The sequence below is a fragment of the Bubalus kerabau genome, chromosome 2 (genome assembly GCF_029407905.1).
Source record: "Bubalus kerabau isolate K-KA32 ecotype Philippines breed swamp buffalo chromosome 2, PCC_UOA_SB_1v2, whole genome shotgun sequence".
Lineage (NCBI taxonomy): Eukaryota > Metazoa > Chordata > Mammalia > Artiodactyla > Bovidae > Bubalus > Bubalus kerabau.
This window is the reverse complement of record NC_073625.1, coordinates 171,814,159-171,832,331: the sequence shown is the minus strand read 5'-3', so window position 1 is coordinate 171,832,331 and position 18,173 is coordinate 171,814,159. Positions and strand designations below refer to the sequence as shown.

Below are 18,173 nucleotides of genomic sequence, written 5' to 3'. Positions count from 1 at the left end.
AGCATCAGTCCTTCCAATGAATATTCAGGGTTGATTGACTGATTTGATCCCCTTGCTGTCCAAGGGACTCTCAAGAGTCTTCTCAAAGCATCACCCCATATATAGTCAACAAATGTATGAGATGTGAGCTCTGCACGACACAATGTGAGCAGTCATAATAGTTGCTGCTTTAATACTGACATTCTGAAGGCATGGAGATGGGGTTTGCATGTAAATAAGGGCTATCAAGGACACAGAGCTGTTAATGATAAAGTTCATTTAAGGGTATTTATGGGTTTTAGACTGTGATAGATCTGGGCTTGAACCATGGAACCGACACTAGGTATGGAACCTTAAGAAAGCTATTTAAGTCCTTTGAGGTTTTGTTTCTTCCACCTCAAAGAGAGGCTTTGTGAGAATGAAACTGAAAGGGTGGTTATTAGGATTAAACAAAATCATGCTCTTGATGGCAAAGCACTGGTGTGCAGTAACATCTTCCCCTTCTCAATTTCTGCTTTGCATCGCATGACTCAGAATTGCTGCCCACAGGGAATCATAATGCAATCTTAATTAATCATCAATTTTGGCACCATAGGCTTCCAGCAACGTTCCTGAATGAGAGAGCTCAGGCTGTTTCATCAGAGATGGACACAATCAGTAGTCCATTTGTGTGGTGTTATACCCTTAGACCCTCCCGCCCGCCTACAGAGCTGCGGAGGTGACATGAAATCATCATGTGAAGCACGCACCACAGCCCTTGGCCATTGTTCATCCTTACGGAATGCTGATTTTTACCATTTTTATTCTTCTGTAGCTTTTGGAAAATTTTTATAGGAATGCATGTGCATTAACTGGGCTTCCCTGGTTGCTCAGAGGTAAAGAATCCACATGCAGGGCAGGAGACACCTCTTGCACAGGAGACACAGGTTCAATCCTTGGGTCAGGAAGATCCTCTGGAGAAGGAAATGGCAACTCACTCCAGAATTCTTGTCTGGGAAATTCCACAGACAGAGGAGCCTGGCAGGCTACAATCCATGGGGTTGCAAAAGAGTCAGACATGATGCAGTGACTGAACAAAAACACTAGTATATATTAATTATGCTATGATAAAGTAAAAAAAGAAAACAAAACTATATGAGCAATAGTGACTTGTTTTTTGTTGATACTGATGGTGAGTTGAGGATGTTTCTTCCTTGAGTCTGAATATTGGACAACAGTTGAATGTGAACTGAGTACAGTGACACTTTTACCTTGTTATTCAATCAAACTCTAAAACTACCACAGGAAAATAGACGGCTGGTGGAAAGCCACTGTCTAACACAGGGAGCCCAACTTGGTGCTGTAAGAGGACCTAGAGGGGTGGGAAGGAGGCTCAAGAGGGCGTGGATGTATGTATACTTATAGCTGATTCATGTTATTGTACAACATTGTGAAGCAATTATACTCCAATTAAAAAAACAACACCCTAATCTAGGTGTTGCTATGAAGGGATTCTGTAGGTGTGGTTAGCATCTACAGTCAGTTCACTTTAAAGAGACGATCCTCAGTAACTTAAGTGAGTCTCATCTGATCAGTTGAGTGGACTTAAGAGCAAAATGAGGTTTCCCTGAGGAAGAAGAAGAAATCTCAAGATTACTGAATCTTAGCTCCTGCTTGAGAGTTTCTAGATTAAGAGCCTACCCTACAAATTCTGGACTTGCCACCCTCACAAACTCATAAGCCAATTCCTTGAAGTAAACCCATGTGTATGTGTACGTGTATAGGTGTACGTATGTATACGTGTGTGCGTGTGTACTCCTTACTGATTCTGTTTCTCTGGAGAATGCTGACTGATAAAGGTACATACAAAGGCTCATTTATTCTTCTTTTTCTTTTGTCAGTAATTCTTTATGACGTTTCATTTGCAGGATGCAGTTTTACTAAAATGAAACTTGAGTGGCTCCAAACTGCATGGTCCATTTCTTTCGGCCTCACAATTTCTGTTTTGGCCTGAGCCAGGCAACCTGACCCTGGAACAGGGAGATCACTTGTACCCTGATCGCACCTGGCATAGCCTACCCATGAGGTCCATGGGGGCACAGAACCCGGGTTCTGGGGGGACAACAGGATGAACATAAATGTCGAGAATAATTTATCTCTAAAAATACAGATAAATCAAGAGTGTACAGAGTGGAAATTTGTAGGTTTTGCTACTCTCTGGGTATGAATTCAGAGCACAACTGGGATATAAAAGCTCTGTTGTCTAAGAGAAAATATATTTATGCAGTGATGGTCGTCCTGCAATTTCTAGAATGAATGCACAGGAGGACAAATTACCATGAGAAGAGATATTACTAAGAGTGTTAAGTCTGCTTTCATTTTTTGCTAGTCTGCCCATAATCACATGGAAATAATCCCCTGGTGAAATGTGAGACAAAATCTATGACATCATCTGAATTTAGTGTAACTACTCTAAGATAAAACTTGGGGAGGGTTGCCACTTTCATTTTCTTGTCTCCCAGTTATTTTTTTCCATTTTGTTTCTTTTCTTCATTGTAAAGCATTCCTTACAACACTGTCAGAATTTGAACAGAACCATCTTTTATCTAATTTCTGATTTGCCATAGAAATATCAATTTGGTCTTCATCCCTAGTTTTGTCTCAGAGCTCCTAAAACCCTTAAATTTCCTAAGTGATGAAAGCAAAAAGGCATCCTCTGTTATGTTAATGGGTGACATTTGGACCCCGTCTAAGGTCAGGAGCTGGATACCAGGAGAACCAACCATGTGATTAGAGGGTTGGAACTTTCAAGCCCTGCCTTTCCCACGTCTGGGAAAGAGGGAAGGGCTGGTAATGGATTTCAGTCACCAAGGGCCAATGATTCATCCATTGTGCCTATGCAATGAAGCCTCCATAAAACCTCAAAAGGATGGAGTTGAGGAGAATTTAGAGGTTGGTGAACAGGCGGAGATTTGGGGAGAGTGGTGTACCCATAGAGTCCATGGGGGTTCCGTGTCCTTTCTCTTGTGCACTTCTTCCATCTGGCTTTTCCTGAGTTATATCCTTTTATAATAAACCAGTGATCTAGTAAGTAAAATGTTTTTCTGAGTTCTGTGACGTTTTCTAGCAAATTAATCGAATCCAAGGAGGAGGTCATGGAACCTCCAACCCGTAGCCGATAGATTGGAAGCATAGGTAGCAACCTGGGCTTGTGGCTGGCATCTGAAGTGGTGAGAGCAGCAGCCCTGTGGGACCGAGCCCTTACCTGAGAGGATCTGACACTGTATCCAGATGGGCAATGTCAGGAATGAGTCGAGTTGTAGGACACTGAGCTGGTATCCAGCACATTTTGCTTGGATGGATGGGGAAGCCTCTGTTCACACAAGTCAGATCTCGGGTCCAAGAACCCCAAAACATTATCTTCCTGTACATTTTGTCATAACCAAGCAGCCGTTATATGTATTCTTTAGCCAGATTTTTACAACTTCTTACAAATTTGGTTATTGATACCTAAGCAATGGCAGGGGAGATATATTTCTAGAAGAAACACAACCTGGAACATAAACCTGCAAAACCTGCTAAAAGCCAGGGACCAGTGAGTGGTTAATACGGTACCAGCACCTCCTGGAGGCAGTTAATGGCCAAGATGGGCCACTTTTAGGGTGGCGGCAGCCTACACCGTCCACGAAAGCTCAGGATTGAGCAAGACAAGGTATTTGTCCATAGATAACAGGAATATGGAAAAACAAAACCATAGTCTCAGAAAGCCTCTACCTTCCACATCTCTATTTCATAATTCTTGGAATGCTCTACTTTCCCAGAATTGCTTTCTAATTTTAACCTTTTGATTATTCGAGTCACTCTTACTTGTATTTTTCTACAGTCATTCCTCTAATTTATTTTCCTTTCTGCTGTGAATTTCCTGTATTTCTCCTGCCTCCTCTTCCCTTTCCATTTTTACCTCTTCTTCTTCTTGTTCTTTGACTTTCTTTTACCCGTTCTTAATTCTTCTTCCTCTCCCACTGATCCGCTGTGGCTTTAATCACTGCCAAGCTGCTTTAAAATCACCCAGTGACTGACATTTTCTCCCTGAAAGGAGAGGGATTTGTGACTGTGGAAAACTAACTACAAAGACCCAACACATTCAATTTTCAGCGCAATTCTTGCCTTTCTTCTGTGGCAATTTTGCCTGGGATTAGAGATGGACCGCTTACTGCAACTCACAATGGCAAAGCCCTCCAGGCCTGACTTCTTAGCCCTGTGAGTCGCATGGCAACGTGTATCTGAGACACCCTGTTTACACTGATTGCTAGAATTTTAAAATTGCCCTTCACTAGAAAAAAAAAACTTACTCAAGTGTTTCCTGGAAAACAAAGTAGTATTATTTCACAGTGTGATGACGGGACTCACTCTTCTCCTTGGACCATTCCTTCTCCCTTCTCCCCCTCCCCTTTCATTTTTTACAGCATGAAACAAAAACAGATAAATGGGTTCCTAGCAGAAGGGTGAAGGAGCTTTGTCATCCTGACTGACTCCACCAGAAATATGATATTTTTACAAAGGGATGAACAGTAAAATTAGTAAGATAGGTCCATTTTTCAAGACTCCACGATTTTGTCATCTGGCATTAGGAAATTGTAGACTGTCACGCACACACCAAATTCAGATGTTTCCGAGAGATTTCACGTTAGCTCTTCGCAACACGTTAAGTATAAATGACATACGTTTTGATTATTTGAAATCATTCTTTCGGTTAAATTTGGTCACAAATTCACTTTACCTTTTGGTGTTTCTTGCAGAGCAGAGGCACATACCTCAGTGATGAAGTGCTCAAAGCTCATCTTTGCCATGGAGAAGGAGCTGGAAGATGATCATTATCAAAGGATACTTGTGGTCAAAGCCGTACCACATTCTGAAGAGCCAGGCACTCTCTGATTTTGTCGTGCTTTTACCCAAATTATTTGCTTCCTGGAGAAGGGACAGTAGAAGAAGTCATTAGAGAAATGATCAATATAAAATACTGACATATCAACATTAATATATAGTATATATTTAGTATATTTTAACTATATATCAAATTAAACCACTTAAAAAAAAAACTTTCCAGGTAGAGGCATTTTTATCTAAATGGTGAAGCAACTGCCAAGCAATTAGCTCATAGATCCTGCCATATGGATGAGACTCCTGTGGCATAATTCAACATTTACTTTTCTTAATAATCCCTGTTTTATTAAACAGCTTAGAAATGCCACTTTTTTGACACCAATAAAAATGATATTTCTGTCAGATTGCTGTTGTGGGAATTTGGCAGTTACTTCCTTCAAATTTGGATGGTATTTATTTATGATTTACCAAAAGGTCAAGACTAAAGGGCTAACAGTCTAATCATTGTTAAACTAGTTTTAATTCATTTTCTTTTTGATAGATCACTACCAAAGGCCCTGGTTAATTTCTTGATATCTTTCCCTTCAATTCTGAAGTTTTGAAATAGACATTCTTGTTAAGTAGCCTATAATAACTGAATGTGTTTATCTCCCAGCCCCCTTGCCTCCCCTTTCTTTTCCAAAGGGACCACAGTGGGAGGGATAAAGAAAAGGAATTAAGAAGGACAAAAAGAAAGCATTTGGTGGGTGATTATGTAACAGTAGATGATAAAAATGCAAGAAAAAGGGAAAAGGTGAAAATTTTTTGTGAACTTTATAAAGGTGGATGATAATGAACATTGCAGTGTGGTATGAAGGAGATTCAGTGACATTTAATCTTTTTCTTTGTATCCCATTTCACATATTAAGAAAAAAAAATTCCAGACTTCAATCAGTTGCAATTATCTCCATCATTAAAAGCATTTATATATTAAAATGGATTTCATTGCTTTGTTTGGACCCTTGGTTTCCATCCCCAAATGGTTCAAGAGTTCACAGTCCTCCAGTAAGTGAACACTCTCAAGAAATCAGGATGCATGGAAGACAGTGACAAACCACGGGCTGCTCAAGCCAGCCTTTAGATGAATCTAAGTTACTTTGCTTCATTTAATGTATTTACTTTTTATTCCCCTCTCCAGACAGTACCACTGATGGTTAATGATAAATAACTGAACACAAAAGGCTGGATTCTGCTCCAAAACACACGTCACAGCAGGGGCTTCAGTTCCATGCCTCTCAAACGAAATGGGGATGTAAGAAAGCTTACGTGTGATCCCTTTCTAGGCAGCCATCTAAACTCTGTCTAAAATGATTGAAACAGAAACTCAACAATAGAATGAGAACCCAAACAGGCAGGCTTTCTCATTGGTGTTTGAAGACCTTTGATTTCCAACACGGAACAGTTTCCTAAATAGCGTTCCTTAGCATGCCACTGTTCCATGTGATGTTGATGGAAATCCTGTGCTAATCATTCAGGAAAAGGTGGGTTTGAGCATGTTAAGCAGGATTGCTATTTACAGAAATTTTTAGAATCTTTAATTTATAAGTGAGCATTGTAAACTTTTGAGAGGGAAGCTTTTCTCAAACTTACCTGACCACATGCCCCACCCCCAAGCTCCTCAGTGGGACATCCATGATCTTTCCATGGATGTTTGAGTTCCATAGATCTGTTTTCTGATACACCTGGAATGCCATGCCCTGTTATCTAGAGTTAGAATTTATTCATTACATTTCCACTAAAAGGAAACCAGGGTGTCCAGTTCAATTTCCATTCTTCCCTGAACCTTTCTCTAGCTATTTCTACCTTGCAAAAGGTGTCAGATTTGCAAAGTTGTTGCTAAACTTAGTGTTTTCATCATCATCTTGGAACATTTGCAAGCTGTTTCTGAGTCACCATCTCTCAAACAGGTCAGCAGCTGGGGCACAGCTGGGAGAGTAAAACTGTTCTCCCTAAACTAAACTAGGTAGAAAACTAAACTAGGGCCAACACTGGGGAGTTCTTGCTTTCTTTGCTTTCTTTTTTAAGAACAATAAGGAGTTATAAATTTAATCCATCAAGAGGCATAGTTAATTTTGATAGCTAGTAACATCCACTGATGACAAGATAGTCATTGAAGAAAACTGATAGAAAGGAGTTAAGCAAATTTCTGTTTTTTTGTTTGGTTGGTTGTTTCTAAGCTAAGGTGGGCTGCGTAGTGGTGAGCTTAGCTGGCAATCAGGGGCCTAAGCTTCTAGCCCCTACTCTGCAGTAGCCCAGTTGAATGATATTTGCAGTAAGAGTCCTCAGCTATGGAATGCTCATTAATTCCTAGGCAGTGTGTTGGTCACATTATCCAGTCATTAACTTTTTCAGTCATTATTTTTCAGTTTTCACACAATCAATCAGTGTAAGTTGTATTATACCTATTTTACAAGTGAGGATCTAGCGAGATTCAAAGAGAAGAGGTGAGTCCAAAGTCACACAGCAAGCAAGCTACAGCGCTAGTATTTCAATGTATGACTCATGGATTCTAAAGATGATGTTGTAACAGAAACAGACTCACAAACTTAGAGAACAAAGTTTTGGTTGCCAGGGGGAAGGAGTGGGGAAGGGATAGTTAGGAAGTTTGGGATCAACATGTACACATTGCTATATACAAAATGGATTCTGTTCAATTTTATGTGGCAGCCTGCATGGGAAAGAAGTTTAGGGGAGAACGGATACATGTATATGTATGACAGTATCCTTTACTGTCCATCTAAAACTATCACAACATTGTTAATAGGCTATACTCCAATATAAAATAAAAAGTTAATAAAAAACAAAGATGATGTTCTTTCTGCTGGTCTCTCAAGCAGCCTTTAAATGTTGAAAAGAATGTACATTGCTTGATAAGCTATTTGGGTTGCAGTCTCCTTGTCTGTAAAATGAATTGAGGAAATTAGATTGACTGGTTTCTGAGGTCCTAAGCATATAGAAAATACTGTATTATCATTAATGACAACAACAATAACAGCTGACACTTCTTGAACAGATACCATGTGCCAGACACTATTCAAAGTGCTGCTTGTATATTATTCCCACTTTACAGATGAGGAAACTGAGGCCACTGTGGCACAGAGAGGTTTCCAACCACACTTGTGGCTTCTCAGCAGCAGCCAAGATTCTCATTGTGAGGTCCCAGGGTTAGTGAAGAGCAAACTAGAGCAAATGTCTCAACCCAAGGTTGAGACAGAGCAGCTGTATATACCCCCAAACATAATGAAAATGCATGGCTCCTCTCAGGTGGCTGAACCACTGATATGTCAGAAAGTTATCTGTATAGAAACTTAACTTTAGTGTTATAAATTTCTTTAGACTCCTAAATACTGGTTTCAAGGGTTTCTCAGGGTCTTAGAAACCCTCCCTGCCTTTCACTCCCTTTTCCATCTCCTTTTCATTTTAGTTTATCTCCTGAGGGGAATATCAGAATTTACAAACACTCCTGAAAGTTTATAATCTATTTCTGGCAAATATTCCAGAACTATTTTTTTTTTTTTTTGCCAGCTGATGAGAGCAACACATACTAGATGGTATTTTGGGAAAAAATGTTAACACTTATAATCTATTTTTCAAACTTTAATTTACTTGGGATACTGGAGATGTTAGTCATTTCACTACTTTCTAGAGAAATAAACTGGGTTTCCATTACAATAAAATATAGAACATGTGTTTCCAGGTAAGGAAAATACCACTGAGGACCCAAGCATTGACTTTTTCTGCTGATCTGAGATAAAATGTTCAGAGTGTGTCTTAAATATCTGTTGGCCCAGTTCTGGATCCATTCATTTATTTCTCTGAAGTTATTGATGACTTAATAACTTGGTTATGAAAGGCCATCAATAAATGAGGAGAAATAAATGAGTTAGTCCACTATGTGCTCTGCTTGTTCACTGGGGGTTGAAGATAAATGTTCCAAGGGAAGGCCAGCCTTTGCAGCCACCCAGGAACATGGGAAGTATCTGATGAGGCAGCACAGAGGGCAAGCCCCTGGGAGGGCCCAGATGGGCAGAGGAGAGCAGGTAGCATCAATTTACCTAGATCATTCTGAAGCTGAGATCAGATCACACCCCAGGACAATGGATGTGAGCAGTCATCAGAAAAATCTGGAACATGGTGATATTTTCTTTATTGTTAGCAATATATCTTCTCTTCTGAGTTCTTGGATGCCAGAGAGGAAGTGGCACACATGTTGGAACAAGCAGAGGATCCAGAAACTGAAGACCAAGATTTGAGTTCTCTCGACTGTCTCCCATTCAATAATAATGATACACTTTCCAACTGTGAGCCTCATGTTTCACAGCTGTAAATGGGAACTGGAGATTCAAGGGCATTGAATCTTAGCTTTTATTTGCCCTTGATACTTCTAAGAGGCAGAGTGTTTGATATATGTGCAATTTCGGGTTCCTTTATTATCCTCTATTTCTGGGAAAATGTACAAATGACCGGGGCATTTGATGTCTTTCCTTTTTCTCCTTAAACAAGGGAATAGATCAGAGGTTGGGAAGTGGCGGAGCACAGTAGGGAGTGAGTAGTTGTCTTTTAAGTGACCCCTCTAGCAACACCCTAGAGAGGGAGCAAGAGGGAAATTATGAAGGTACTCTTTGTTTTATGCTTATTTGGACCCCTGAGAGAAAACAAAAGGCTCTGGCAAGAAATCTTTGAAAACCAGACACTGAAGCAAGAGGGGATTGTTTGTTGTATTAACCTTAGTGAGAAAGAACTAAGCCAATGTAAATACATTCCTCTATCAATATTCAAACGAGGGACCTTTGCTAAGTGAACCAGATGAACCTCTGCTCTGGGCTAATCATATGGGATTGCTCCTCACTTCATGGGGATTCGGTGGATTAAGAGAGAGAAGATTTTCCTTTCTATTTCTCAAGATTTCGTATTCAATACTAAAGTCAACGGAGGTTGTAGAGAATGATGACAATGACAGGTAATTATCATAATAAGTCTGTAGGGTTCCTCAAGGTTCCAGAGCACTTTTTCCAGTAGTAAGTGAGAATGGAATTTGATAGCAGTACTTTTGTCCTGCCATCTCCCCCAGTTTGGAGATGTATTCATGTGATAATTTCAAATTTATTGCCTTGATTTTATGATGACCAAGAAGAGGACTAGAGTCTCTGTCCCTAAAGGGAAAGATTTCTGGGTTCTGAAGAGGGGGGGGCATATACAATTGAGGGGCAAAAGGAAATTTTTTTTAAATTTATGTTTTAAAAAGTAAAATTAATTCTTAGCCTCCACATATCAAGTATTTTATGCAAACATTTCTACCTTCCCCACACCATGATAAATTCATAAATGTTCCCAAGAAGGTATAGTCAGAAAATACATGCTTAGGGAGAAAAAAAAAAATGAAGGAAACAACCAGATAAGGATGAATAAAACTGCTAAGAGGAGACTTAGACATCACAGATATATAACCAGATGGGCTAAACTCATGGTTTCACTACCACAAAAAAAGGATGGGGACTGCTTCAAAACTAATTTTGTCTGTACAAAGGATTCAAGTTAATTCAGTGAAAATAAATCAGCTCAGGTAAGTATAATACTTTGGTGATTTAAAAACGTAGATTCACAGACTCTTTGGTACCTATTCCTTTAAAAGATGGAGACTTTCTCCCTTGCAGTGTGATCAGGGGCAAGCGGCTTATTCTTCTGAAACTGTTGTCTTCTCTGTGAGATGTGGATGCAATCCCTACCTCATGGGCTTCCATGAGAAGCCCTTTGTAGCATAGTGCTTCACAGATTGTCCAATAAATAGTAGACATGAGTTTAAAAAAAATGGAGACTAATTTCCCTTCCTGTTGACTGTGGACCATACTTAGTGACTCATTTTTAATCAATAGAATGGAGCAGAAGGGATGGTGATATCCAAGAGTATATCATAAAAAGGCATTGTGGTTTCCTCCTTGCTGTCTGTCTTGAAGCACTGGAGGGAAGTCAGCTACCATATCGTGAGGATACTCAAGCAGCTCTGTGGAGAGATCTATGTGGTAAGGGTCTGAGTCTCCTTGAAGAGTGAGCAAGGAACTGAGGCCTCCTGCCAACATGGAAGTGGATCCTTCAGTCCCAGGCGAGCCTTCAGATGACTAACTCTGGCTGACATCCTGACTGCCACCTCAGGAGAGACCCTGCACCAGAAACACTCAGCTAATTTGCTTTCAAATTCCTGACCCATAGAAACTGTGAGGTAATAAATGTTTGTTATTTCAAGCCACTAATTTTCAGGACAATTTATTGTGCAGCTGTAGAAGTCTGATACAATTACATACTACTAATAGAATTGTAAGTTCTACATGTAAAAGGCACTGGAGTTGAAAAGGTACTTTGGAGCAAGAAGATCCTAGCTCATGCTATTCCCCAATGACAGTACTCCAAATCACGAACACCATAGCATAGATTAGGGTCTTGCATTTAGACTTGTGATTTGAGTGTTGGGAAAGATTGAAGGTAGGAAGGTAAGGGGATGACAAAGGATGAGATGGTTGGATGGCATCACCGACTCATGGACATGAGTTTGAGTAGCCTCCGGGAATTGGTGATGGACAGGGAGGCCTGTTGGACACGACTGAGCAACTGAACTGAACTGAACAGAGTGTTATATTTTTGCCTGAAAGTGAAATGAAACAGAACAATGTTTCTCCCTACAAAACTACTTTCAAAATACATAATGGCTGGTAGAATAACTGGTGTCATAAATATGTGATAGAGTTCAGGCAGCAAAGGACTGTGACCCTTGAAAGAAGGAAAACAAATGAAAAGAGCCCTATATTCTCTGTTTGTTCTGCCAGGAGGCCCTTTCCCAATGGTAGTGTGAAGAGGTAGAGTGCAAGCAGAGAACAATTCAAGCTGAGAACAACAGTTTCATGAGCTGTGGAACTAGAAGTTGAGTTTGGGTATTGTTGCAGTAGCTGGAATTTTTATGTTGTCTTGGGAAAGTTAGTTTAATTCTTGGAACTCCAATTTCATCCTTTATAAAATAGGGTTTAGGACTTCCCTGGTGGTCAAGTGATTAAGAATCCATCTGCCAGCACAGGGGACACGAGTTTGATCCCTGGTCCAGAAAAATCCCACGTGATGTTGGGCAACTAAGCGCATGTGCCACAACTACTGAGCCCCCCTGCAGCAACTATCGAAGCCCACAGGCCCTAGAGCCCACGCTCTCCAGTAAAAGAAGCCACTGCGGTGAGAAGCCTGCACGCTGCAACTGGAGTAGCCCCTGCTTGCCACAACTAGTGAAAGCCACGCAGCAGCAAAGACCCAGTGCAGCCATAACTAACTAAATAAAAGCTTTACTCTTAAAAAAGTGAGGTTTACAATATGTATATTGATTGGTCAAGTTAGAGACTAAATGTGATTTTATATATGGTGCCTAACCACTAAATAGTAGCTACCATCTTCTGCTCCCTCTTCCTTGTTATTATTTTTGCTTTCTAAAGCATGAAATTATAGAATCTGCAGGTAAGACATATATGTATATATATGGAATTTAGTCTTACTCAGTAAAAATAGTAGTGGGTAGGTTGTACTCTTTTCAGTGTATAAGCATGAGCAAGTAAAATCAAAATAAATTCAGTGTTGGCCCCCAAAAAACTCAAGATACTTGCTCTGAAACAGTCATTTACTTTTTCACACAGAACTATTAGTTGCAATAACATTAAAAAAACACAAAAAAACTCTCATATGGATCAGATCAATTTTAGAGGCTTCCCAAAACAGGGATCAAACCCAGGTCTCCTGCATTGTGGATTCTTTGTCAGCTGAGCCACAAGGAAAGCCCAAGATTATTGGAGTGGGTAGCCTTATCCCTTCTCCAGGGGCTCTTCCTGACCCAGGAATTGAACTGGGGTACTTCCTTGCAGACGGATTCTTTACCAACTGAGTTATCAGGGAAGCCCTTTAGAGGCTAGTATTTTATTTCTGAAATATTTGTTGGTATGTACCATGGGATTCCCATTCTATAAGGCCAACTCCAATAGCAAGTATGAAAAAATATTGATAATTGTTAAATCTGAGGAACATACTTGTGGGAATCTTTATTCTGTTTCCTATAAGTTTGTTAGAAATATTAGAAAATATTCACAAGGCAAAATTAAATATTACTTAATGACTAGATGACCCTACCATCTGTTAATGAATCTCTTTCCCTGCTGAACTTACTTGTATTTCCAGTCTCGTAACTCCAGATGACTCTGAGTACTAAGCGTCAATTGTGCAGAAGAACAAGTACTTTTATTCTTCTCCAAATGAGCTTTTTCAGATTTAAGGGTGTTCTAGGTTATGGTTTTCTGGGATCTGGCACACAAGTCTTTGTTCACCTGATTCACATGCTCCATATTTTTAAAGACACTTTGTTGTAGCCCTTTGTGGTGTTAGTCATTTCTGCTGGAGAAATCCTGATTCTTTTAAACCCCCTCTGCTCACTGAAGCTGCCCTTCTCTGGACCTTTCTCAGCTCTGCTTTGACTTCCTTAAGCTATGGTGACCAGAACTGGTCTACCCAGGTTACACACAAGCATAAATGACAACAAACATCAAAATTTCAATGAAGGGATTTTCAGAAGCAAAAATAAAATTGGAAGTTAGCCTTAAGAGAGCACAGAGTGTTAAAAATAAAGTTATATTTGAAAAGATGAAAATTAACCTCCTTGTTAATTGTTGGCAGTTAATTGTTAATCAGTTGACAGGGCTTCCTCAGTGCTAAAGTATCCACCTGCAAAAGCAAGAGTTCTGGGATCAATCCCTGGGAAGGGAAGATCCCCTGAAGAAGGGAATGGCTACCCACTCCAGTATTCTTGCTTGGAGAATCCCATGGAGAGAGGGGCCTGGAGGGCTACAGTCCATGGGGTCACAAAAGAGTCAGATAATTTAGCAACTATGACCATTATATCTACTACTGCAGGCAGTAATCCCTCAGAAGAAATGGAGTAGCCATCATGGTCAACAAAAGAGTCCAAAATGCAGTACTTGGATGCAATCTCAAAAATGACAGAATGATCTCTGTTCATTTCCAAGGCAAACCATTCAATATCACAGTAATCCAAGTCTATGCCCCAACCAGTAATGCTGAAGAAGTTGAAGTTGAAAGGTTCTATGAAGACCTACAAGACCTTTTAGAACTAACACCCAAAAAAGATGTTCTTCTCATTATAGGGGACTGGAATGCAAAAGTAGGAAGTCAAGAAACACCTGGAGTAACCAGCAAATTTGGCCTTGGAATATGGAATGAAGCAGGGCAAAGACTAATAGAGTTTTGCCAAGAAAATGCACTGGTCATAACAAACACCCTCTTCCAACAACACAAGAGAAGACTCTATACATGGACATCACCAGTCAACACCAAAATCAGACTGATTATATTCTTTGCAGCCAAAGATGGAGAAGCTCTATACAGTCAAAAAAGCAAGACCAGGAGCTGACTGTGGCTCAGCTCATGAACTCCTTATTGCCAAATTCAGACTTAAATTGAAGAAAGTAGGGAAAACCACTAGACCATTCAGGTATGACCTAAATCAATTCCCTTATGATTATACAGTGGAAGTGAGAAATAGATTTAAGGGCCTAAATCTGATAGAGTGCCTGGTGAACTATGGAATGAGGTTCATGACATTGTACAGGAGACAGGGATCAAGACCATCTCCATGGAAAAGAAATGCAAAAAAGCAAAATGGCTGCCTGGGGAGGCCTTACAAATAGCTGTGGAAAGAAGAGAAGCAAAAAGCAAAGGAGAAAAGGAAAGATATAAGCATCTGAATGCAGAGTTCCAAAGAATAGCAAGAAGAGATAAGAAAGCCTTCTTCAGCGATCAATGCAAAGAAATAGAGGAAAACAACAGAATGGGAAAGACTAGAGATCTCTTCAAGAAAATTAGGGTTACCAAGGGAATATTTCATGCAAAGATGTGCTCGATAAAGGACAGAAATGGTATGGACCTAACAGAAGCAGAAGATATTAAGAAGAGATGGCAAGAATACACAGAAGAACTGTACAAAAAAGATCTTCACGACCCAGATAATCATCATGGTATGATCACTGACCTAGAGCCAGACATCCTGGAACGTGAAGTCAAGTGGGCCTTAGAAAGCATCACTACAAACAAAGCTAGTGGAGGTGATGGAATTCCAGTGGAGCTATTTCAAATCCTGAAAGATGATGCTGTGAAAGTGCTGCACTCAATATGCCAGCACATTTGGAAAACTCAGCAGTGGCCATAGGACTGGAAAAGGTCAGTTTTCATTCCAATCCCAAAGAAAGGCAATGCCAAAGAATGCTCAAACTACCGCACAATTGCACTCATCTCACATGCTAGTAAAGTAATGCTCAAAATTCTCCAAGCCAGGCTTTAGCAATATGTGAAACGTGAACTTCCTGATGTTCAAGCTGATTTTAGAAAAGGCAGAGGAACCAGATCAAATTGCCAACATCCACTGGATCATGGAAAAAGCAAGAGAGTTCCAGAAAAACATATATTTCTGCTTTATTGACTATGCTAAAGCCTTTGACTGTGTGGATCACAATCAACTGTGGAAAATTCTGAAAGAGATGGGAATACCAGACCACTTGATCTGCCTCTTGAGAAATTTGTATGCAAGTCAGGAAGCAACAGTTAGAACAGGACATGGAACAACAGACTGGTTCCAAATAGGGAAAGGAGTTCGTCAAGGCTATATATTGTCACCCTGCTTATTTAACTTATATGCACAGTACATCATGAGAAACGCTGGACTGGAAGAAACACAAGCTGGAATCAAGACTGCCGGGAGAAATATCAATAACCTCAGATATGCAGATGACACCACCCTTATGGCAGAAAGTGAAGAGGAACTCAAAAGCCTCTTGATGAAAGGGAAAGTGGAGAGTGAAAAAGTTGGCTTAAAGCTCAACATTCAGAAAACGAAGATCATGGCATCCGGTCCCATCACTTCATGGGAAATAGATGGGGAAACAATGGAAACAGTGTCAGACTTTATTTTTTTGGAAAACAAAATCACTGCAGATGGTGATTACAGCCATGAAACTAAAAGACACTTACTCCTTGGAAGGAAAGTTATGACCAACCTAGATAGCATATTCAAAAGCAGAGACATTACTTTGCCAACAAAGGTTCGTCTAGTCAAGGCTATGGTTTTTTCCATTGGTCATGTATGGATGTGAGAGTTGGACTGTGAAGAAACCTGAGAGCCGAAGAATTGATGCTTTCGAACTGTGGTGTTGGAGAAGACTCTTGAGAGTCCCTTGGACTGCAAGGAGATCCAACCAGCCCATTCTGAAGGAGATCAGCCCTGGGATTTCTTTGGAAGGAATGATGCTAAAGCTGAAACTCCAGTCCTTTGGCCACCTCATGCGAAGAGTTGACTCATTGGAAAAGACTCTGATGCTGGGAGGGATTGGGGGCAGGAGGAGAAGGGGACGACAGAGGATGAGATGGCTGGATGGCATCACTGACTCGATGGACGTGAGTCTGGGTGAACTCCGCCAGTTGGTGATGGACAGGGAGACCTGGCGTGCTGCAATTCATGGGGTCCCAAAGAGTCAGACATGACTGAGTGACTGAACTGAACTGAACAATAATAATTGGCAGAATTGGAAATGGAAGAAAAATGAGTTTTTAAAAAAGTTGGTTTAAGTTCCAAACCTGAAAGTTTTTGCTTCCATCATACATCAGATCAAATCAGATCAGTTGCTCAGTCATGTCCGATTCTTTGCGACCCCATGAATCGCAGCACCCCAGGCCTCCCTGTCCATCACCAACTCCTGGAGTTCACCCAGACTCACGTCCATCGAGTCAGTGATGCCATCCAGCCATCTCATCCTCTGTCGTCCCCTTCTCCTCCTGCCCCCAATCCCTCCCAGCATCAGAGTCTTTTCCAATGAGTCAACTCTTCGCATGAGGTGGCCAAAGGACTGGAGTTTCAGCTTTAGCATCATTCCTTGCAAAGAAATCCCAGGGCTGATCTCCTTCAGAATGGGCTGGTTGGATCTCCTTGCAGTCCAAGGGACTCTCAAGAGTCTTCTCCAACACCACAGTTCGAAAGCATCAATTCTTCGGCTCTCAGGTTTCTTCACAGTCCAACTCTCACATCCATACATGACCAATGGAAAAAACCATAGCCTTGACTAGACGAACCTTTGTTGGCAAAGTAATGTCTCTGCTTTTGAATATGCTATCTAGGTTGGTCATAACTTTCCTTAAAAGCGACTTTTAATTTCATGGCTGCAATCACCATCTGCAGTGATTTTGGAGCCCAGAAAAATAAAGTCTGACACTGTTTCCACTATTTCCCCATCTATTTCCCATGAAGTGATGGGACTGGATGCCATGATCTTCGTTTTCTGAATGTTGAGCTTTAAGCCAAGTTTTTCACTCTCCACTTTCCCTTTCATCAAGAGGCTTTTGAGTTCCTCTTCACTTTCTGCCATAAGGGTGGTGTCATCTGCATATCTGAGGTTATTGATATTTCTCCCGGCAATCTTGATTCCAGCTTGTGTTTCTTCCAGTCCAGCGTTTCTCATGATGTACTCTGCATATAAGTTAAATAAGGAGGTTGACAATATACAGCCTTGACATACTCCTTTTCCTATTTGGAACCAGTCTGTTGTTCCATGTCCTGTTCTAACTGTTGCTTCCTGACTTGCATACAAATTTCTCAAGAGGCAGATCAGGTGGTCTGGTATTTCCATCTCTTTCATTGATCCACCACCATGGCCAATGATCTGGCCCCTCTTGGTCTCTCCCATGCCTTCTCCGTTTGCTTTCACCTTGCTCCCTCAGCTCCAGCCACATGGTATGCCTGCGGTGTATGGAGCACACTGTAACCCACTGTGACGTCATCCTTGCTGTTCCCTCTGCCTGGCCCATTGACCCCAGAGCCTACATGCACATTTCACTTCTGTACGTTGTTCAGGTGTCTAATCAAAGGCCACTTCCTCAGAAAGGAAGCCAGCCATAGCCTCTCCTCTGCTGTTCTCCATCCCCTTCCCTGCTCCTCTGTTATTATTCTCTGAACTGACAGTGTATAGAGATTTACTACTTTCTTCTCTGTGTACCCCACTAGAGTGTAAGCTCTGTGAGGGTGAAGACTTTGAATTGGTAACTGATGCCTCCTCCTCCCACTTAGATTCCTGCCTGACATGGTGGCTTGTACGAATGAATGAATGAATGGATGAACAGATGCATGCACATCCATTAAGAGTGGAAGTTCTGGAACCAGATTATCTGGGTTCGAATTTCACCTCTTCTCACTATGTGTCCTTCAGCAAGTTATT

General features: G+C 40.8%; 1 protein-coding gene across 1 annotated transcript in view; it reads right to left on the bottom strand.

The window, feature by feature from the left end:
• SLC9A9 (solute carrier family 9 member A9) overlaps positions 1 to 18,173 on the bottom strand; it is a 647,485-nt gene that overhangs the window by 110,184 nt on the left and 519,128 nt on the right. The window contains exon 14 of the mRNA XM_055569424.1: positions 4,847 to 4,926. Coding sequence (XP_055425399.1) covers positions 4,847 to 4,926 — 80 coding nt within the window. The remainder of the gene's footprint in view (positions 1 to 4,846; positions 4,927 to 18,173) is intronic.